Raw genomic sequence first — 24,696 nt, forward strand, 5'->3', positions numbered from 1 at the left:
ATTGGAACGTGCCTTCATTGTACTTGTGGTCCCCAAAACATGCAACACGTCATTTTGATCGTCCAATGAGAGTATGGATATGCATATGTAAATAAACAACCAACCCAGATTCTAGGAACCTTCCTAGTCATGTCATACGTCCTTATCAAAAATCCAGGCTGTAATCTTCACTGATTGTTTAGACACAGATTGCTCGTTTGTCAAGAGCAAATCTGTCTAAGTGTTTACAAGCTGACTGCTAATCCCAAGCTGTCTTCCACCAACAACTTGATCTTCTATCTTTAATCTTCCTCTTTGATTTGGACTGAATGCTATAACCATTTGATGCAGCTTGAACAACACTAGCTTCCATAAGATAAACAATTACAATATATGAAGCATGATCTGAGTCAGTTACAGATCGCAAGCTGTGTTAGCTTAGTCTGACCCAGATCAGATTACAAGAACCAAAAGATTACTAAGTGTTTATATATCAGATTTGTCATCACCAAATTTACAAATATCATTGAGACTCAACATATATATATATATATATATATATATATATATATATATATATATATATATGGGAAAAATAATTTGAGACTAACTAAAAAAAGTCCAAAAAAGGACCATTGATTTTCGTAACTTACACACCACCATCATCATCTACTACGATATACAAGACTTTTTTTGTAAAAACACTAAGACTTTTCGGCGACGGGCCCACCAGAAAATCATGTGTAAGTTACTTACACATGATTTTTCTGTGGGTCCGTCGCTGAAAAGTCTTAGTGTTTTTACAAAAAAGTCTTGTATATCGTAGTAGATGATGATGGTGTACAAAAATCAATGGTCCTAGTTGGTCATAAAATAAGAGGTGGTCTCAAAATATCTCATCCTTATATATATATAAAGAAAATAGTCCAATTGATATCAATACAAATTGAAGACTTGCTTTGTAATAAAGATACATCAATAGTTATACAACTCATGAAAGAAAATGACGAAATAACATGTACACTAATTAAAAAGAACATTAATGATCGAGAGATCAAATACATAGAAACACAAAAAAATACAATCTAATCTTTAACATTAACAGACAATTCCAAAACATTCATCCTTTTACAATTTATTTTATAAAAAATTAAGGTTGGTTTAATATATAAAAAATAAAAGATTAATATTGTGAAAAAAAATTATGAAGATGCCTCATGGATAAAATCCTATGTGGCAATTTTTTAAGATAACTTTAAATTTGCAAAAGGCTTTAAAAGGCTTGGTTAATTACTCTTTTAATAATTATATAGATATATAATCTACCAATAAACCAAAACGGGATTATGATATTGTTTAAATGACACTGCATATTTCTTACGTGACAAGTGTCCTTTTTAATTTGTAAACATTATTTTTTTAATTTAATGCTTTAATATTTAACTATTTCCTTATTAATGTAAAATATCTATAACCCTCAATATATTATATTTTATAATCAAATTGTTTGATTTGAGTTCGTATAAAATTCTCACTTTGTTTTGATTCTTAGGATATATACATGTCTTCACCCTTTGCTCTTTTTTTTAATCTTCGACATGTTTAACTCAGTTTTTACATTAGAATTTAACATTCTCAATTATTTATAATATTCATTAATATTCATATCATTATATAATTGACAGGTGTTATAACTTTTAATAAAAAAAAATGCATGTTAGTTTTTAGTTTATAATATTTTTTTAGTTATAACTTTTTCTAGAGGTTTTTAAAAAACTCTTCCTTTAGCTAACCAAGTATTATATGTATTATCTTATTATTATTATTATTTTCTGAAAGATACAAATCAAATATTACAACGGATAATCTAGGCTATATTGTCTAAATCGGTTTGTAATTATATTATTAACATAGAAAAATAATAATAATATTAATTGACCAAAAGCATTTGAAAGAACAAATGCATGTAATAAAGTATAAAATTTATTTTCTATATTTAAAATCTTGATTGTACAATATATAAAAAAATCCATACATCGTACATGTATTAGTACCAGTATATATATATATATATATATATATATATATATATATGAATTGTCACCTTTAAATTAAAAAAAAAAAGGAAAAGAAAAGAAAAGAAAATAAGCTTCCTTCAAAGAAAATAAGCTTCCTTCTCCGTATTCCCCACCACAGACTGGACCAATACGCTCCGAATACGATGGAATACGGCCCACTCCCAATGGTGTGGACCGTATTCGAAAGCCAATACGAAGAATACACCAGACATTGGGGGTGCTCTTATGTCTTAAAATCTACTAAAATTATTGTATTTTGAGATACATCTGAAGAGTTAGATCATTAAAAACAGAAAGAAATAGTAAAAGTTGGAAAACAAATCTCAACTATTTATTCTAAGATCTAGATTTATTCTATCTTTCTTCCTTTTTCTAATCATGTTTTCCATTTCTTCCACCGCCATCCACCGTCGCCGATCATATTTTTACGATCATCCGCCACCACCACCATAACTTCAGTCTCTTTTTCTGGTGACGGGCGCATCGCCACTCGCCACCATTATTTTCGGGCAAACAGGTTATGGTTAGAAACGAAACACAATGTGTTTATAGCTGTCCACCGCCGCTACCACCACTACCATTGCTTGAAACTGTGATATAGTACGGGCGTAGCCCTTAATCGAACGATTGCGCTGTTCAGGGGGTTTCGCCATTCTTTGTCACCGGCCTCGAGGCATTTATAAAGGGGTTGAAAGCTGGACACATATGAAAATGGTGTAAATTTGATGGACGACAATCCAAGAGATAATGTAGTGGTTTGATATGGTACGGGCATTGCCCTCACTGCCATGGCTCTGTCATGGCGACGGCGGCGGCAGATGAGCATAGAGAGAGATAGAGATAAAGGGAGAAAGAGTGAGAGTGAGAGAGGGAGAGAGAGAGAGATTAATTGTGAATGGAGATGATGGTACGGGTGGTGGTGGTCAGAGATGATGGTGTTGGTGGTGACAACGACGGATAACGGAAGAAACGTGAATGGAAGCAATGGGAGGGAGGAAAATGTGAGAAAAGAGAAAGAAAATAAATATAATAGTTGAAATCAAACAAAATGGATGATTGAGATTCATTTTTTGATTTTCATATAAATATTAGTTCTCAAATTAAAATTTTACATCTAAAAGCAACCAAATTTTTGTTAACCGAAAGTTAAATTAAGTTCAAAGAATTCAACACAATACATATTTTTATAATATACACATGAGTGCAATAATTCTTCTTAAACGTGATACTATATAATTTGACGCCAATAATATAGACAACATCATGATAATCAAAATATATCGACACAAAACATTAGGATTATAATATATTAAAATACCATAAATATAAGCTAGCTTTTTTGCTTTAAATAAAAACCTTAATTATTACTTGTATTTTACCTTATATAAGATAATATTCGTATCACAAGTTCACAACCCTTGTTTGAATGGAATATACCTAAAATCAAAAAAAACTTTACTAATAAACCACCATTTAACAACTCCTACTATTATTATGAACTTTAAATGTGTCAAAGTGTCAAACATCATCTTTTCATTCTCTCACTTTAAATTGAATTGAAAATTGAAGAAATCCAACCTCCATAATCAATCCCCATCCTCTTTTTTTGGTCTCATATGAAACCCCACTCATCATACTTGTTTGGTCATTACCCTAAAGCAAAAGGCACCTACAAGGGTTCATACTCTATCCTACATTCCTACCCTACCCACCCCCCAGTCCCCCATTCTATACACTAGTCACACACACACTAGTAGACTTGAGGCACATCCCCAGTTCCCCACTCTCTCACTCCATACATATAATAATCATTATATATCTAAAACCTATCTATATATATATTTTTCTCTCAATCACTTCATTTTAGTGCTTTCCCTCCCTTAAGTCTCGCCATCATTTAAGGCCACATATTTCTTTTCTTCCCCCCATTTTCTCCATTCCTGGTAAACCACACTTTCATCTACTTTATCCTTCTTCATTATATTTGTTCTTTTTGTTCATCCCCAAAAGCAACAAAAATCTGTGTTCTGAATTGTACTAGTACTACACTATATCAGCATTTATCTGTATGTATGTACTACACAATCTATCTATCTTTCTATATATCTATCTTTTTGTATTTAATTTTCCATTTTCCTAACCAAAAAAAAAGGAATACATATCTTTTGGGATTATGGTTTTGTAGCTTTCTTAAACTGATATTTTAATTTCCATAATTGGTTTTTTTGCAATTTGTTTGTTTGGTTTTTTTTTTTATAATAATTTTTTGTACTTATTAGCAGATGTCCTGTTACATATCAGAACATAATTTATTGTATGATTGGTTATATATATATTATATATATATATATTCTGAAATGTATGATTACAGAGTTGAAGATATTGTTATGATGTGTAAGTAAAAGAAACTGTAATTCATTGTTAAAAAATAGTACACTTAGATTTTAATGTTTATTTGTTAATTTTTTATTTTTGTTATATGTATGTGTGTATTCTAAAATGTATAGTTACAATTACAAAACTATATGTATCTATCTATCTATCTATCTATCTAGATTTAACTTCCATTCTTCAAAACAGTTAACAATATCTTGAAGAGTTGAAGTATTATGGTTTTGAACCTTCCACTTTTCTCCCTTTTTACTAGAAGTTTATAATTTTCTTAGCCTAAGCTTTTGAATTCCATAATTCGGATTCTTTTTCCTGTACTTTTTAGCAATTTGTTTTTTTTTTTTCTTTTTTTCATTTCATATCTAGAATACATTGCATAGTTTGATTGGCATTTTATGTATATTCATAAAAATATGTATGCTTAGAGACTTGAAGATGGTTCCTAGGATGTGTAAAAAGCTAAAGAAAATGCAATTCATTGTTAAAACTAGTAGCTTCTGGTGTTATTTTTTAATTTTTTTTATTGAATACCCACTTGAAATATCATCAAAGATGTATATGTATCATAACTTATATATATAAAGTTACATGCTTTAATCATATTTATGGTTCTCCTGTTTTCTTTTTCCTTAAGCAAGCATAGGATTCTTATATTTCCTCTGTTTTTTTCTTACATTTATGCAAGTTTAATGACCCATATTTTACTAATTGTTTTTTTTTTCTTATTGAATTTCTAGTTTATGTAATTTGGGGAGCATTTGAAAAAGCCTAAATCTTGACCATCAAAAGCTCGAAAAATGGATGAAAAGCAGCTTGATTTTAATGCCCCTTTATTATCGGTTAGAAGGTTATCAACAACTGCTACAAATATAGATGGAATATCTTACAATTCTGTTAGAAAATCGAAACCAACACGACAGCAATCACTTCCTGTTGCTCGAGCACAATGGGAACCAGAGCAAGAAGTTACTAAACCTGCGGCTGTTCCGTTTAACTGGGAACAAATACCAGGAAAAGCAAAAGACCGAAAAAAGCCCATTTCACATATTCCGAATAACGTCCCAAGTTCTCAGAGATATCCTTCCAAGGCAGTTCCTCTTGATGAACAAGCATTAGAAGATGGGCATGCTGATGCAATCTCAACTCTTTCTAACTCGTTTTCGTGTAATTTTAGTGAAGGGAATAGTGATATAGAATCTTCTAGATCGTTTGCTTCAGATTTGCAGACTCGTGATTATCTAATGAATCGGTTTTTACCTGCTGCAAAGTCTATGATTGTTGAAACTCCACAATATGTAACAAAAAAGCAAGAAGCACCAGTTATGGAGCCTCCTAAGTATGTTAAGAAAGTTTATAGTGGCGAGTTGAGGCCTTTATTGCTTGAAAAGTATCCAGTTAATCCGGTTTCGCCGTATGTTAATCATAATAATGAGAAAGATAAAGAAAGTGATGTGGTTGAGGACAAGAAGAAATCTGGCAAAAAGGGTTTCAGCTTTTTTCTGCCTAAAATCTGCACAAAACGTTCTTCGTGCCTCTCGAATCCAATGCCAGGACCGAAAACTAAGGTTCATCAGAGTCAGACTCAATTTCCTGAGTCACCTGGCCGGATTCCACGACTCTCTCGAAGGACTTCTTATAGTGGACCGTTAACTCCAAGTCTTGAGAAGGTATCATTTCTCTTTTTGTTTGAACTTGATCATGAATTTTGTAACATATCTCTAGTTGTTTGAATGCGGCTTTTGAGAGTGACTTTTTGGGTATTTGGTGTTTGACAAGTTTGATAAAGTGATGGCAAACAAGTCATTTTTTTGTGGAAAATGAGAGAATCCTGAGAAATGAGAGTAAAAGTCTCAAATTATGTTAAAAGACTAGTATATAGGTTGAAATTTTTTACCTTTAAATACCTTCACAAAATCAGTTTAACTGCAATGAAATGAAACTGATTATTTGACCCGCAAACAAGTAGATAATCATAAGCAGGGTGACATTCAAGAGGAAAGCGAGAAAACGGTAGTAAGGATTTTGCCACAACTTCGTTCCTACCTTCTTCTCCGTAAGCAGACTTTTCTCCCAATCCTTCCAATAATAAACATTAAATGGATATTCAAACATATAAGTTTGATGACTGCCATTTCAAGTCGCAATAATCAGATAATCATCTCCAAAACACATATTTAAACACCTTTGATTTCGTATAGCAGTGAAGTTGCTGGTTTCTAAAGTTTCTTTCTTTGCAGCAAGCTATGGATGCTGTAATTAGGAAAAGAGCCGAGTCTCGAGCAAAAGAGGTGCACGAAACTCAACTCAAGTCAAATCCTTTGACTCGTTCAGGTGACTCGTTACCATCATCTCCCCATCGAGGTATGTCTCGTAGTGGTCGAATATCCCCATACCGGAACGAGTCACCTCGGTCTCCATTCCATGACGGTGCTCGTTTTCTTGGAGTTCCGAAAGATGCTCAAAATCAAGTTGTTAAGCCCAAAACTTGCCCTTCGCTTAATGTGAAAAGCCATTTTTCTCCTCGTTTGATACATGATACTCCTCAAGTTGTACCCGAGAAAACATTGTATATAGATTGGATTCAAAAACCAGCAGACCCGACACCCAATGATGTAACGGTTGAACCAAGTGTTGATTTTGAGGCTCTGGTTCAGGTCCCTCCACTTCCTAAATCACCCTCAGAATCATGGCTGTGGCGAAAGATGACTTTAAAGAGTCCATTTCAAAAGAAGCTACAACAAACTCCCATAGCAAAGAGTCCCAGAAATGGTCCCAAATGGGAGACCATTGTGAAGACTTCTAATGTGCATCATGATCATGTTCGGTATTCTGAGGTAAAGTCTCTCATTTGACTCCCTGAGATGATAAAACGGGCAGGTTGGGTAACGGGCCAAAATTTTGTTTCAATAAAAATGTGTAATTATTTGGTATGGTCAGGTTGGGGCTGACCTAAAGCATTTTTCTGTTCAAAAATGTTTAATTTTTGACAAATTAATAGGATCAAACATGATCACATATGCTATATTATGGATCTGGAATGAATGATTTAGAAGGTTATTATGGTTGAACACGATTAAGTGTTTTTCATTTCCTGTAGTTTTTTTATTTACCCATTTTAACCATCTGACCCACTATAAAACATTACCCAAATCAAGCCGTTTTTAAGTTAATTGGGCGCAATGGCCTGATAAATAATTTATATGGTCGTTCGTAGTTGTTTTATTATTTCTGAATCTGAATAATTTAATCATGTTATAGTAAATCATTTTTACTGCCTTTCAGGAACTGCTTAATGTTTCCAAATACCCCGAGATATCATTTTGAAAAGGAAAAAAAATGACAAGATGGTTAACTTGTGAAGTATACGAGGCTGTTTTGTTTTCTGATGGCCCGTTGGTGAGTAAGGTTTCTGCATTTTTTGTTTGTTTTTTTGATAGTTTTAGATGCCTATTGGTTGGGATTTGATGATGTTTTTTTACATCCATATGTGTTAACTTGTTAACAATTGATCTTATTTTATGTATGATGAACGCATTGTTCTCCCAAGGATTTGATTTGTAATAGAAACCAATGAGATACTGTTTACATTGATGTTTATTACTCTCCAAATGTAGTTAGTTTCACAGTTTTACTCATTCTATATTTCTATGTAAAAATTATGGTGCACAATTACATCTCATTCTATGCTATTATTGCATTAACACTGTAATATTTTGCTTTCCCCTCGAAGCAATATACCCGCGGGTTCAACCCTTACTCGAATGATTGAGAATGACCGGCTTTATTGTGAGTGAATTTTAGTAAGACTTACACCGAGCGGTTTTCCTAGTTAAATCAGTTTTCAATGGTAAAAAACTGATTAGTTAAATCTAAAAAATATATTTTTTTGGTATAAACTCTAATGGTAATCCTTTTATACGATGGTAATCCTTTTATATGACTTTTATATGATCATGATTGTATGTATAAATTGTTTACATATAATTTAGTGTTTTAAATTTAATTAACTGGTTAAAACGGTCAGTACAAACGATATAACCATATTCACCATATTGTTTCAATTAAAAGTTCAATTTTTAAATATTGATCAAAAGGTAAAAAACGAAGAAATAGAAAAAAGATTAAAAAAAAAATGACTTATATTCGACGGAAAGAAAGAATTTCTTACAAATTTTTGTTTGTACAGCATTTCTCAAGTAAAAAACCAAGTAAACAAGCCTTTGAAGCTTTTGGGCCTTCCACACTCTTGATCTTTTGGGCCTCTCGATTTTCCAGTTTAAAAATAATCCAAAAATCCCATTTCTTTCCTTTGGTCAGACCAAGCAAGCCTACTGGAGATTTCCGGCTTTTTTTCAAAAAGATCTTTATACTTCGTCTTTGCATGCCTTTATAGTTTGTACAAACTACAAAGCATTGTTTGTCGATAGAGACCTTTTTCAATTCAAGGGTTTGCTCTACTAAGGCACCGTGTATAATTTCTATGACCCAGGGATCACATTAGTATCACATCAAAACATCCTATAATTCATTTATCTACGATAATACTAGTTAATCAACCTAAATTCAATTCGTACATGTCAATTTGAATTTTAAAATTATATATATATAATGTTTGTTATTAAAACATTATAACTTGATATAAATCTAATAATTCAACTAACACAATATAATTATATAGTTAATAAATCAAGTAACACTATAATAACTTTTAAAATAAAAATGAATACCACATTAAGTAAATAAAAAAAGACATTTTATTTGTAATATTATACAAGAGAGACTTTTTTTTTTAAATAAATGATTAATACTTTTATTAAACATGTAAGAGCTATTTCTATTTTATTTATATATGATATCATAATTAAATAAAAAAATTTATAGTTAATAAATCAAGTAACACAATAATAATTACTACCGCATTAAATAAATAAAAAAAGATATTTTTATTTGTAATATTATATAAGAGAGTGTTTTTTAAAAATAAATAATTAATACTTTTATTAAATATGTAAAGGACTATTCCTATTTTATTTATATATGACATCATAATTTAATAAAAAAAATTTTAAGGTTAAATATGCATGAATTTGTCACATCAAAAACTTTTTAAAAATACTTATAAGAAAGAATCTTTTTTATTATATATATAGAGATAGAGATAAAGATTGGACATGCCCAAATACCATACATTACATATGACTAACTAACAAATTTCTATTAAGTATCAAGTAATAGCAACATTTACCTAAACACGAGTAATTGATTACAAAAATTACTAGCAACAGTATATATGCATTCCATGAACCATCCAAAAATATTTATGCATACTAAGAGCATCAACAATTGCAAAAAGCTTTTAAAAGTTTCAAAATTTGCCACTTAATTAATCCATAATCTTCAACTAATTAAAATGTCATCTCTTCTTATAGAAAACTTTTTCTAGAGTTATTTTTAACACTAAACATGAAAAAAGCTTTTGATTAAAAGGTTAAAGATTATCAACTTATTCATAAAAACCTTTTCACCCTAATGGTATTAGTTTTTACAAAGATTTTTTCTTTTCATTAAAGACTTTTCTTCAACCCACTATGAGAATTGAGAAATACTTTAATATATTAAAATTCTTTTTATTTTATCCATCATTTCCAATTAGAATGGTTTGTCTAAAATGATTTTTGTTCTTTTATCACATTTTGACCTGTCTTCTAGTGGCAGTGAGCATGTAACACTTTTGTATATACGTTTTCTTAACATATATAATTTTTTTATATTTTTTTTATGCCTCTTTGACTTGCAAAAATGTAAAAAATTATTTAGTACATACAAAGAATAATCAAGCTCTTTTTTTTTTTTAACGGAGCTATTCATATATGGATTGGTACTTGAAAATTATAAAGCTTGAATTTAAATCTTAGTGTGAGCAAAATATTTTTAAGACTAGAAACAAGGGTTATTAAATAATGAGTTTCCCCCGAAAATGAAACTAGATTTACGAAATCCAATACCACTGATCCAGAATTTACAGTTAAAATAAATTTAGTTGTAATATGGCTCGAGAATTCACAGTAGCAACATCCAAACGGACCGTATGTGAACCCTGAATCCACGATCCGGCCACACGCTAAACTTATTACCACCCAAAGGAGATACCCTCAGGATTACCATGACAGGGGAAGCAAATTACTGAACCGAATATTGAATCAAGACCCTCACTCAAAAGAAACAATCCTTATTCATTTCATTTCTTTACAAATTAAATTTCTTTTAAAACTTTTACAGGAATATTAATGGCAACATAAAGAAGTCAAGATTCCTTGGATTTAATGACTGAAACCCTAAATGATGATGGAATTTATGTGAACTTATAATGGTTGGCTTTGGTGTTACTGTCAACAATAAATCAACTACCACATGCAATTTGCAAGCTGCCCAAAACCTAACTTTGATCTTTTTTTCATCCTATTTTTAATTGAGGATGTTATGATGTTGAAAACTCTCACCTATCCTCAAGAATATTTCATCTTGGAGTTCAATTGTAAAAGTCATATAAGTTGAATTTACTTACTTTTTCATTTTGTCATCTTAATTTTTTAGTACACTTTTAAATTCTTAGCATTATTTATGTCAACTTTGAGTTGTACGTTCTTTTTATCCATTTTTCTGAACTATGTATTCATAGGTAAACTTTGTTGAGTCAGGGATTCGCTGACCAGACTTGGTCGTTGACATGTGTCGTCAGCAAGTCTTCAGCGAGTCAATGACTCTTGTCAGCGGGTGGTTTCCTTTCTAAATTGTGAGTCAAGGCGGGAAGAATTTGAATCAAAATAAGACAAGAAGTCACATCGTGGTTCTTCCAATTGTAATTTACCTTGTATGGCAAAGGTACAATTGAAACCAAAAGAAGGGTTATCTCTTTCATACCCGTTTTGGTAAAAAAGACAGAGGCTTCTGGTTTCAAGTACAATGAGCCAATGAGGTCTCGACAACCACCATCAGTCTATATCAAGAGTAGGCTGTGTTGCCCTAATTCCTCCCCTATATAAAGCAACACAGCCGCATCTAAAATACTTGGTGTTTGTCACCATAAAGTGTGTGTCACTCAATTATATTGTAAAATTCTTTAAGTTTTTCTAGTTAGTCTAAAAAATTAACATTTATAGTTTTATGTATTTTCTTGTAAGACAAGTTGTAATATCGACCATGTATTCACTGTTTAATCAAGGAAAAAATACACAAAAAGGTAACCTATTTACCTAAAATTCCTAAAAGGGATAAACTATTTAGTTTTCGTCTATTTAAAGGATTCAATTTTCATAAATTTCCTAATAAAGTGAACATCGTTAGTTTTTGACACCCGACCTCTGTTAAGTGCCACACCACCACCGGCTGCTGCCGAGGAATCGCCGGAAAATTGCCGACCGGCACCACTACATCACTATCTCCACCTTATTCCACTCTATCACCTCTGTTTTCCAGTGATTAAGTGCATAAATCGATAAATTGAATCTGAATTCGTTGTGGTTTTGTGATCAGAAATCATTACTTTGATTTTCAGACCTCGAAATCGAGTATTAGTGTGTTCTTCTTTCTTCCAGCGAGTTGTCGAAATTTCAGGCAACGTTTTTGGACTGTAAAATTAGTTAGGATTTGTTCGAGATTGAATTTAGAGTAGATTGCAACAGGTTTCATGTTCTAATTCGAAAAGACGAGAGAGTAATCGCGATTTTAAATTTTCCGGCGAGTTGTGTAGTTTTCCGGAGAAGGAGAGCGAACTTACTTTTGGTCAGGTTTTGTACGGAATTAATTTCTAAACATGTTGCAACTGATTTCAGGTCCTGATTCATAAGAACGAGGGAGTAATCGAAGGTCAAAGTTTTTCCGGCGTGGTTGTTGCATTTTCAGAGGAACAGGAAGGGGTTCAGAAGTTCAGGGGGTTCAAAAAGAAGGGTGATGTGGCACTTAATGGAGGCCTGACGTCAAAAACTAACGATATTTCCTTTATTAGAAAATTTATGAAAACTGGATCCTTTAAATAGACGAAAACTAAATAGGTTTCTCTTTTTAGGAATTCTATGTAAATATGTTATCTTTTTATGTATTTTTCCCTTTAATCAATGATACATATGTTTTCATATTCTGTTTAAAAACGTAAACAGAAAGTGCCACAACTTTCTTGAGAAGGATACAACCCATGCATAACCACAAATGGACTTACACCCAACAATATTAAGGGCACCTATAATAAAATTCTGTTTTGACAACAAATGACACTAAACATAACTGCATATTTAAACGATTTCATTCCTCTGGCCTAACAATCAAAATACAAGTTCTTAATAAAACCAAAAAATAATTAATAAAAGAAGATAAAGGTTGTCACTAAGTCATTGGCATATGGCCTATCAAATGGTAGCACAAACTACCAACTTTTGGTGACTTAAAATCTTCATTATATATACTTTCATTTTTATTCTCATATTCATTCACTGTGATAGCTGTATGTAGAACGAACATAGACTGAAACAGTTGCATTGTAAATATGTTGTTTAATTGTAATTAAGCACGCAATTGCTTCGGGTGTTTAATTTGTACCCGTTCTCACCTAGTTTCAATTCTTAATTTTCTTCGAATTGTATATATCTGTTTAAAATCACAATTGAACATGCTAACTAATTACAAGAAAAAAAGACAACAGGGGACTGGGCTTTTCGGCAATGACAATATGTTGTCGTCAGAATGTCACTTAACGATAAAAAAAATTATCATTTTTTGACTATTCTAGTCTAACATATTTTTGGCAATGACAATATTTTTTTAGTTTTTTTTTTAACGACATTCTATCATACTCCTACTCCTAAATTACATGTATGCCTGAAACCAAGACTTTTAAAAACCCCCTATTAATCCACCCCATAAATGTGGGAAGTGAGACTGTTGATTTTCCCACCTTATCAACGGGCCACCAACAACATTGGCTAACAATGACAATATTATCGAAGATTGCTAAAAGTATAACATAAAATGCAGAGAAAAGGAAAAAAAAAATAGTTCTTAAAGATTTTAATTCTTTTTCCTTCCCTCCAAAGCAAAAAAATTTTCTTTCCAAACCATTTTACATATTTCTATAATTATCATGGAAAATTAAAATTAACTTTCAAGTAAACTAAATAGTTTTTCAAGTTGAAACGTACTTTAATTAAGTGTGTATATATAAGTTTCCTATCAAGTTCATAATTCCTGCTCCATGTATCATACATGGATATAAAAGCCAAAACTAAAGCATGCATCAACTATTTGATAATATGGACAACATGCATGCCATGCACCCTTTTGATGAAATCTAGTTACTGCACTTAATTAGGCTAAATCCATCGTACAAAATAGCCACGATATTGTTAATTTTACATGCGAACTGAACTACAACGCAAATGTTTCCTACTACTTTAGATAGAAAAGAATTTTGTAAATAATGGCATTGAAAACAAGTACTTTGAAGATCTCACTAGCTCCTATGTAAATCGGTGAGCTTGGTCAGATCTTAAGTACTCGCCTCCGTCCAGCCTAATGTTACATATATATGGAATCGTATTACGCAGTTTAACTTACTCTAGCTAGGATGATGGTTATGTCTCTTTCAAAGAAAGAGAAAGGATTGTATTGATTTCAGGCGTATTATTCCTTTGATGATCGTCTACGCCTTTATTATGGCTCAAGCGAAGCTGCAAATCAGGCTTCGTTTCATTCTGAAGAAAAAACGAGAATGACAAGGGAACATGTCATAATATTTAAAAATGGGTGAGAATCCTCTCAAGTTAATAACCAACTTGACCGGTCAAGTTGTAAAATTTGTAAAAGCATGTGGGGTTTTTACTGTGGATCTGGATTTTATTTTATTAGTTTTGTTTACCTCATAAAACAACTTGATAGGTCAAGTTACTTGAGCGATCTTCTTCGTTCAAAAATTAATATAACAAAGTGATAAGGTCAAAAGTGAATGATACCTCAAGTAGATATGAGGGAAATGTGGTTTCAGATTGTAAATTCGACATTGTTGTAGAATTGTTGAATGATGTTTGACAGTGCTCAAACCTTTGTCTCTCTCGGCGATACCATTGACGTTGATAAATACCTAATTGATCCGAGGATGTACTGTTTGGAAAATTGTTTGTAACAGGTAACCAATGGTCTTTTCTTTGATCATGTGGCGGCCACTTCTTTTCCTCTAGAAATTGGCTAGGTCTCATAGGCCCATATCGGATTCTTGAATCCAATGTATTAACAATTTGTTTTGAATCGGATGGCTTGTGCTGTATTTGATGCATAACATTCATATTCCCGCGTCCACATTCTCTTCTCACGGGCGTAGACAGTAGATTTTGATTCGATAGCCATAGTTGGTGCCTTTGTAGATTTATAGATCAACATGTAAATATAAAATATAAAAAAAATTATCATCAGCCTAAAACCAGCTAGTTAACATATTTAAATTCATGGAATTAAGAGTAATTTCACTCACTCTAGCTAGCTTAATTCAATATGCACATTTTTATGTTTCTTTGCATCTGAAAACCAATAATGCCAGTAAAGAATTGAATAAATGGCAGAATAACAAATTAGGATGTCTTAATTTTACTTCAAATTTAGTTGGATATCATGTTACACTTATATATGTCTTAATGTGGACTTAATCGGTTGGCAAACAGTCAGAATTGAATTTGAATGCATTAAGCATACCTTGACAGATAATTTTGGACGTTGCGTGTTGACCGAAAGGCAGAATCATGAAGATGATTTTTATGGTGATGATTACCCTCTTCTAAATTTCCTGCTAGAACAATCCCACCATTTGCAAGTTTCAAGTGCTCAAAGGGATTACTTCTGGAGTATAGATTGCTATAAATGTGTGGTCTTCCTTGTATTGTCATTGTAGATCTTTGAGATAATACTGTAGAAATTAACAATGTAACAAAATATTATTCAGGTGTATTAAATAGTTGTACACTTATCATAAAATTCAGGAGTACGTGAACTTTTAATATGGAAACATATAATTTTTTATGCACGTCGGCTTCATTTAACATTTTCCTTAAATTTGATAAAAGTCACATAATACATTTTCTACTTTTTGCGATTATTTATTAAAATAGTTGACTATTTTTCATTAATTTAATTATAAACATATAATTCCAATAAACAACAGATAAGGATTTCGTTTACTTAATTGTGCATGCTATACGGATATTGAGTCGCATGTCATTATTTAATGAGACAAGTTCAATCTCAATTACGTATTTCAATTAATTAATTTTATCAACTGGTTAACTAGCTAGTTGATCTAGTAAAAGATAATTCCGGCTGGGCGTCGAAAAGTCGAAATGTTGAAATGTCGAAGTCTTGTTAAACTTTTTGCATGTCCTTCCAAATTTACTCCTATTTTAATGATTGAGATGGAAGTAACATATATATAGTAAAATAATTGTATCTACTATTGGTAATTGAATACTATATATATATTTAGTGGGCGTGAGTAGTGTTCGGTTGGAGGGGTTTGGTTTTGAAAAAATTAAGAAGCAAACAATAAAAAAAAAAAAAAGAAAAAAGAAACAGGAACCTTTGAGTTTTGATCTCAAGTACCGTCTGCTTAATTTAAGATATGAACAAACACGTAAAATAGAATTAAACGTTCACTACAAATAATGTTATATTTTTTACTCTTTTAGTTAGCGTGAAAATTAAAATATTTGTCATGCTTTTATATGTGTAAAGATACGAAGAACTAAAAGCATAACAAAATTAAATACAATTTTAGTTCTCTATATTTTTACACACATAAAAACATGAAATTTTTTTTAATTTGTTCATATTGACTAAAAGTATGGACAAATAAAATATTATTTGTAGTGGTTAATCACATTACCAATAGTAAACCATTTTCTGATACTCCCACTATTAGTCGAAAATAGAAACCATCAATCAAAAGTAACAATATCGAAACCAAAAAAACTGAAAGATGGTTTCTGTTATATATATTAGTAACTTTGATAACTTTTATTTTTTATAATGTAATTACCAAAGTTTTGTTCATGATTTACGCATTTATCCATATAAAAATTGATCTATATCTCATTCCTATAAGTAATTTTTAGTTTCAAATTAATCAAACACCCCTCGATCAGATCATGATATGGTGATGCATATATATAGATAATTAAACTTCTTATTTTCCTATCTGGAATAATTAGAGTGGTTAACTATTTACCTTGCCCAGAATCATCAAGTTTCTTGCTTCTGAACATCTGTCAATTATAAATGATAATCAGGCCGGATTAAATTTCTTAATAACTGATCAATAATGTGTATACATTAATTGATTGGAGAAGCCCTAAATATAAGCTAAGTCAATGACAAACCTTAAATTTTACCTGCAAATGACTTTTAACATGAGCAATGCTTAATCCTCTCACATTCATTAGCTGGAGAACAGATTTTGGAGTTGCTTCTGCAGTAAATTAAAAGGCCAAAAACATTTCATGCATTGACCAACTAATTAAAATCATTAAATAAACGAAATGAATTGTATTATTATTTATCCATCACCAACTAATTAAACTTATTTATTCCGATCTATATTATAAGTTTTCATTTTTGGAACTAAGCTAAGACTATAGAAGCAATTCAACTGATTAGGTATTGCAAGTGTGTCCTACGTATTTGTGATATATACATACATATACTTAATTTTGCAACAACAAACAATAGCTAGGGAATAATTTAATTACTATGGTTCGAAACAAGTGTTAATTAGCAATATATACGCTAGTCGATAATGATTAAAAGAAGAAGAAATTTGTTATTATTTCGATCAATTTTTTTGGGCATAATATATATATATAACTTACTCTCTTGTCCACCAAGCCTTTCGATAGCGTTCACAAACGTGTGATGGAGTTCAGGAGTCCAACGGAGTCTAGGCATTTTGGAGCGCACATATTGCCTAACCGGACCTTTTCTATTCTTTGATGATGAACTTCCTTCTTCGTTCTTCTCTTCATCCTCGGCAGAGAAATCATTTTCTTCTTGGCTGCTTGCTTCTTCGTTCAAATCAAAAGACGTGACATGCCTATTTATTGAAGAAATAGACGATGTGTTTTCTCCGTATTGATCCAAACTAACTTCTTCAGTACTCTCTTGGATATCCAAATCTTCTGACATCGTTCCTTGCTATATATATCTATATGTAATAGAATCAAAACGTAGAAGTTCTAAAGTTGAACTTTCACTGCAATTAGTAATCAAAACAAAAATAAGTATACGAATATGTAACTCTAAACTTAATTAGGTTATACAAGAGCAACGCATGAATAAAATCTAATTAAGGTTATATTTAACATTCTTATTTCGCCACATAGTTGGATTTTGTAGCTAAGAATTTGAGTAGAAAAGTTTCAATCTTCAATTTGAGTAGGGAAATCACAAATTTTGAAAGGTAAAAATACTATTTCAACTTATTTTTTGCTTAATCCTTGTTCTAATATGCATATGTTCCAGGAATTCGATCGATAATTAAATCAAATATATATGAAAGTTTAAAAGGTATGAACGAAGTGAACGTGATGAACCATAAGCTAGACCGCATGATCAAAATTTGTTGTCAGATAAGCAATCACTCATATATCAACTTACGGCCTATCTTTTGATGATGATCGAACCCTAGCTAGCTAGATCCTTCTTCCAAACGATAATATCCCTTCTTTAACCGTCTCCAATTTTCTGGTTGATATGATGATGGATTCCAAATGCTTGAGCAACCCCTAAACATTTAAAGTGAAGTCAACTTGCCATAATCGCACGCAAAACGTTCTTTTTTTGTGAAATTTAATAACAATTGATAAAATATATAAATGATCATCAAACATCTAAAGGTTTTGTGGTGGTTAAGAAAAACTAGATTGAGAACAAGAACTTGTAAAAAGTTAGAAACACCAGTTTAAATACATATGATTTATAACTTAAAGCCAAAGATGAAGCTAGACCAATAATTTTTCTTTTGTTCTTAATTTGGCTGTTTTTCTTATAAATACCTTCATGATGGCTTGTTAAGAAGAACTCATCTAAATTGGGCAATCAGTCAAACAAACAAGTGATTGAAGCTCAAGATACCCAAGAAAGAAAGAGAGATAATAAAGAAGTTATATGTGTATATATAGATATAGAAGTAGGTGTATCTGTTTTTCTATGGATGTTGGGAATTGGGATGATTGAATTCAGAAATGGAATAAAACCATCATTTTTCTAAACCAAATTCCGGATGTCTATGTATATATATTTATTTATTATTTACATTCATTGAAGACTTTTGTTTTTTGAGGGGGGGCTTTTATTCTTCTTAAACAAAATCAACAGAAGGTCGGTTGGGACGCTCCACTTGCAAATAATGAAATATGGTACGTATAGTATATAGTAATAGTAAAATGTCTAATTAGAATTAATTTTTAATTTTAATGTACTGGTGAGTGAGGTCCTTTCTTTCTGATTGAAAAATAAAGTATATCATGTGACTCCAATAATCCTCTTTATTCTTCTTCTCTAGCTACCTCTGTCTTTTGACAGTTGTCTTGCCCTAAATTATATAATCAAATCTTTCTGTCTCTCATCACATTATCTTAATTAATTGTTTGACCTTTGTTTTAGAGACTCTTGTGGTTACAAATTAATATTAGTATTATTAACAAACTTAAATATTTCTATTTTCTCTCTACCTATAGTCAATGGAATTAAAAGGAAAATTTAATAGAAGGTACGTACAAGTAGTCGATCTAGTAAGAGATATGTATGAATAACTTGAAAATTTGTGCAATTATAGTGGAATAAATTAAATAGTTCCTTATGTGCTCACTTGTTATGTGTGTCTTTGTAACAAACAAGTATTTCTTACTTTTACTCTTACACCTATAATCGAATAACAATAGTTATTGGTCTATAAATTTAATTGTTCATTTTTTCAACATATTGCACCCCAACTCACGACACACATGTAGTGTTAATTATATGTAATCTTGTTTGAATTGAATAATAAGTTGGCAAGATAACGTATACATTCTTATATTCTTTAATTTGCGTCTATAATTAAAACTTGTAAAAATGTGTCTTGAAATTGTAGGCGGCTAGATAGAATGATTTTGACATGGAACTTTTCAGTACTCTACGAGGACATGTTATAATTTGTGATATTCGAAACTAGCTAGCTAGGTCTACTAGAGATCAATGTCGTTCCTGCATGTTATAAATTGTAGGCGGCTTGGCTAGAATGATTCAGGAAGCTGCAGGCATAATTCATTTCTTTGGTGCTCTTTTTCTGTTTTATATTTATCGCCTAACAAAATTTGTTCAAAATCAAGTTAGATAGTAACAAATGAACGAATATTTTATACCATTAGGCCAGTCACTATAAGGATTAAGGACTTCTCCGGGGAGTCTTTGGAGCCTTGGACGCTGGACAATATTGGCAGCAAACTTCTTCCACCATACGTCCTAAACAAACTTCTTCAAGAAGAAGTTGGGAGAAGCTCAAATTGGGACGGGAGTGGGGGTAATGAGAGAGATAAGATATAGAAATGGGATCAGGAGAAATTTCAAGAAGCTTTTTGGGACAATCCTGAAGGGAGTCCTAGCTAGCTAGGTGATGTGGCACTGAGTTAGCAGACAAGAAGTTCCAAGAAAGCCCCCCTTATAGTAACCGGCCTTAAGGTCTTTATTTTTGAGGGTAAGACAATTGAAGACATGGGTGGAGCTAAAACTATTGTTAAGTGAATTAACTATCAAGATTTTTGGATAAATTATCATGGGTTTGAAGTAAATTTTTCCATGAATTGAGTTACACCAGAATCACTTTGTTCGCACGGATCAGGTGTATGTAGCTCCTTCGAATGCCTCACATTTTTGAGCGCAATTAACACAAGAAGATCAATTGGTTACACATCTTTGAGTATAAAGTACGTCGAGTTTATATTCTTTCAATGATTAACGACCACATTGTTTTGGATATGATCAAATTCTTGACAAGGACTATTCTTAGAGTTTATGATCGATTTGAATACAAATGTACATATAATTAATTAGTAGAACGATTAACTTAAGATACAACATTAGACCATTCAACATAACTCGATATCATAAGTATGAATAGTAGTAGTTTAATTAAAACAAATATTCGCGAATTTTCAACTAATAATAGGGGACCATTTCCATTCAATATCATGGACCCATTATTTCATCTTCTTCTTACCTAAAACAAAGACTTTCTTTCCATTTCAATTAACCCTAAATTAAGTTTATATATGTCCCTATACTTTCATTCTGTTGCAGATTATATTACATTCACAGTATGTCAGTATGGCGTATGCTTATTGCTCGATATATATATAATGACTATTTTTTTACTCAAGAAGTTGGTAGTCAATTATGGTGGGTCTTTGATCAATCTATACACCTAAAACTAGTCTGTTTCAACTTCTATTTTTTATTCGAAAAAATGAACAAAAATAATCGACATGCATTGGGTTCCCTTTTCTATTTGCTAAATGAAAAGGAATATTGCCTCATGCATGCACAATTTGACATTATTATACTTTGACATTATAATACGTATGATTGATAGCATCATTATGCTTTGATTACTAACTTTGACTTCAATATAGTTCAGCATTTATATTTATATAATAGAGTAACAAAAAGGAATCTTTGAGAGAACTATATCATCATATTTTGTTCCCATATGTTTAACCAAATTCTCCATGTACATATCAATAGAAAATGCAGTATTTTTCATATACGTACAACCATGGAAGGTATGAACTGGATCGAGAGCATATATATATATATATTCAATCTAGTAATATGAATTTTGCATCTTTAATTACTTCTACAAGTAATCCAACGAAAGAAAATAATTAATGCAATCTAATCAAAAAGAAGTTCCACTTTGACACTTTTGGCATTTTGAAAACAACATTGTTCCGGTTCCTCCGAATGATAAAAAAGAAAAGAAAAAAGGGACAAATAATTAACATCAAAGTGATCACACTACAACAGATACAATATTTAGAGACGTTCGTTTTCTTGTATCGTCACAATTTGTATGTATCAATGAGGGTAGATATATGAACAAAGCTCTCGTTTGTTAATTTATGTTTCATAAACGTTCGGTAAATATTTTTTGTCGTTATTATTGTAGCTACTTTTAGCGTCTTACATTTTAAAGACCCAACAATATGCGATTTTTTCTAGAGACTTCTCCTCGACAACTGTTGAGTCTTGGATTCGCTGACAAGACTTGCTCGCTGACGTGTGTCGTCAGCGAGTGTTCAGCGAGTCCAGTGACTCTCTTCAGCGGGTTGTATGCTGCCCAAATTGTTGGTCAAGGCGGGAAGATTTCAAACCAGATGAAGATGAGAGTCACATGGTGGTTCTTCCAACTGTAAAATACTTTATATGGCAAAGATACAAGTTGGGACCAAAACAAGGGTTTTCTCTCTCATACCCGTTTTGGTAAAGAAGACAAGGGCTCTTGCAAGGAAGTACAAGGAGCCAATGGGACGTCGACAACCACCATCTATCACCATCAAAGGAAGGTTGTGTTGCCCTAATTCCTTCCCTATATAAAGCAACATAGCCGCATTGTATCAAGTGTGTTTATCACCTCTAAAGTGTGTGTCACTTGTAATTGTTTAAGATTTTAGTGTGTCTAGTCTTAGCAATTACTTTGTTCATTTGTATTCTTGTAAGTCAAGTTTGTAATATCGACCATGTATTCATCGTTTAATCAATGATACATATGATTATACTTGCATAGATTTATTACATTTGAACTTGTCATTGTTCTTGTTGTTTATCTTCTTATTTACTTTCTTGTCTAACATACTTATAACATAAGTTGTGCATTCATGGGCTGTCAAGTGGTATCAGAGCCACCGTTCCTAAATCATTGGAACAAGATCTGTTTTCCTTCTTGTGTTTACATTAATTCTCTGTTCTTTTCTCTTTTTAAAATCTTTTCTTTAAAACAAGAACATGTCGTCTGTACCAAGCCTTGTGAATACACGTGACTTTGGTTATGTGTCTACTCCTCCAAAATTCGAGCCCAAAGATTTTAGGTCTTGGAAGGAGAGAATGCTTCTTCACATCGCCGGTGTGGAACCCTACTTAATGACTATATTAACTGAGGGTAGATACGTACCTATGTATGTTCAAAGAACACCAGGAGCAACACCTGATGCTCCTGAGATTGTGACTGACCTGGTAAAATCAGAGGTCCAGTGGACTAATTGAAAGTCCCAAGTTTAACAATCAAAACAGAGTAAACAAAAGATACATGATAAGAAAGTAAACACGTTTAACTATATGTATATTAATTAAACACTGAATACATGGTTGGTTTACAAAGAAGAAAATTGAGAAATACTTGTTAAGTTTTTGACACACAAAAACTTAAATGTTCTATAATAAGAAACACAACACAAAGTGACAATTGCAGAACTACACCAACAAGGGTTGCGGCTAGGTCAAGTGATTCTTTATATAGGCAGAGATGGGAATCACATGACAACCCAATAGATGTTGACACTTCAAGGTTGTCAACCATGTATTGGTGGATCTCTCAGATCTGCAGGGTTCTCTGTCTTCATCTTGTTTTTTTCCAAATCCGGTATGAGAGAGAAAGACCCAGGTACTGTTTTGGTACATGATCACATGTCTTCAATTTTCTTGATCAACACGTGTCTTTAGGACCACTCTTCTTATCTTCATCTTCCCGCCCATATTTGACTTACAAATATAACGTTGAGTCATTGAACTTATCCTTTAAGTGAAGATAATATTGATCACTGAGAGATCGCTGAAGGAGCTACTCGCTGAAGAAGAGACTTGCTGAGTCTCTCAGCGAATCCATAACTCAACAATCTCCCCCCATTCGCTGAGGAGACTTAGCTGAGTAATGCTTGCACTGACAAGTATTTGACAGGAGATTTTTGGTACAATGCTGATTCTATATATGACAAACAATTTACAAATACAGCAAAGTAAAATTACAAGTATTAATCTACTCCCACACAGATTCTTGTTTTGCTTCAATGAATGCCTTATCCTTTTGCCTTTCGGACTTCATTAATTCTTGATCAATTAGCTTGATGAACCTTGGATTGTTTGAAGTCCTTGAACAATACTTTCTTAATTTAACAAGAAATCTAGAGGGAGCGATGGGAATTTCACTGGTCCTGAAGAAGAGTTCATGACCATGAACATTACAAAAGCAGAAACCTCCCAGATTTTCACTATACAATCCTTCCACAAACAATAATCTTGAAGGCAAATGAAGGTTGAGCGATGATTCCTCCCCAATATCGGATTTTGGTAAAGCTCTAAGCATAGTGGGGAGAGAGGAAGTAACCTGACCAGAAGCTGTCCTCTTGACACCACTTCTAGGTTGCTGAGGGGGAGGAGAATATGGATGTCTGGCAGCGCTGAGCAAGGAGTCTTCAACCTTGTACTTCTTTTCCAACCTCCTTGTCTGCTTGATCTGGTCACCAGCCATCTTCAGCAATGGATCATATACAACAGTTTTATTGTCTTTTATCAGCTTGTAGATCTCGATCCATTCAGTGGGCCCAAGAGTGTCTGATTTGACATTCTTTAGAGTAAACATCCTGGGCACACCTTTCCTTTGTATTTGTAGATTTATTCCTTGCTGAGTAAGAGAAGGCTTGACCCACAAGATCTCTTCATTTCTTTGCCTTCTTTTTCTTGAGTCAAGATAAGTCTATCGTGCATTGTTCTTCTCAGCAAAGAATTCTTCTTCTTTCTTTCTTAGTGCCTCCAAGCCACCAGACTGCTGACCAAGTCTTTTTGTTTCTTCATCAGCATTCTTAAGTTGTTCACCAACAGTCTGCTCACTTATGAACTTTTGAGAGAGCTCTTCTTGCATTTTCTTTTGCTTCAACTCTTCTTGAATGACAATCTCTGTTGGAGTAAGTTCAGCAGTTGCTTGTGGGAAAGATGAGGCTTTGGGAAAAGCTCCAGACATGAGTTTTCTTGTTGTTCCCTTGCTGATGTAGAAACTTTGAGTGGCTTGCTTTGAGTAGACACAAATGCTTTGCCCTTGTCTTTGCTGGCAAACCTTTTTACTAGTGCAGCGTGGAACTCGTCAGTTGGCCTGAAGGAAGACACATTTATTGGCCTCGCTGGCACATCCTCA

At 32.3% G+C, this 24,696-nt stretch overlaps 2 protein-coding genes across 3 annotated transcripts; one reads left to right on the forward strand and one right to left on the reverse strand.

Moving 5' to 3' along the window:
- Positions 1-3,882: 3,882 nt before the first annotated feature.
- On the forward strand, positions 3,883-8,039 carry LOC122595641. 2 transcript variants are annotated; one of them, XM_043768049.1, is made up of 4 exons: positions 3,883-4,000; positions 5,186-6,115; positions 6,686-7,282; positions 7,731-8,039. In XM_043768049.1, exons 2-4 carry the CDS (start codon positions 5,246-5,248, stop codon positions 7,770-7,772), a joined length of 1,509 nt encoding a protein of 502 aa, XP_043623984.1. In that variant the 5' UTR covers positions 3,883-4,000; positions 5,186-5,245; the 3' UTR covers positions 7,773-8,039. The 2 variants fall into 2 exon arrangements, with proteins under 2 accessions (XP_043623984.1, XP_043623985.1); XM_043768050.1 differs by lacking the exon at positions 3,883-4,000 and adding an exon at positions 4,013-4,127.
- A 5,783-nt stretch (positions 8,040-13,822) lies between these two features.
- LOC122598009 lies at positions 13,823-18,725 on the reverse strand. Its single transcript, XM_043770614.1, has 8 exons — positions 18,530-18,725; positions 18,132-18,259; positions 17,348-17,727; positions 16,871-16,947; positions 16,708-16,744; positions 15,183-15,393; positions 14,450-14,849; positions 13,823-14,191 (listed from the first exon to the last, which is right to left on the reverse strand). The coding sequence occupies exons 3-8, from the start codon at positions 17,658-17,660 to the stop codon at positions 14,072-14,074; spliced, it is 1,158 nt and encodes a 385-aa protein (XP_043626549.1). The 5' UTR covers positions 17,661-17,727; positions 18,132-18,259; positions 18,530-18,725; the 3' UTR covers positions 13,823-14,071.
- Positions 18,726-24,696: the final 5,971 nt, after the last annotated feature.

The sequence above is a fragment of the Erigeron canadensis genome, chromosome 4, assembly GCF_010389155.1.
Source record: "Erigeron canadensis isolate Cc75 chromosome 4, C_canadensis_v1, whole genome shotgun sequence".
Lineage (NCBI taxonomy): Eukaryota > Viridiplantae > Streptophyta > Magnoliopsida > Asterales > Asteraceae > Erigeron > Erigeron canadensis.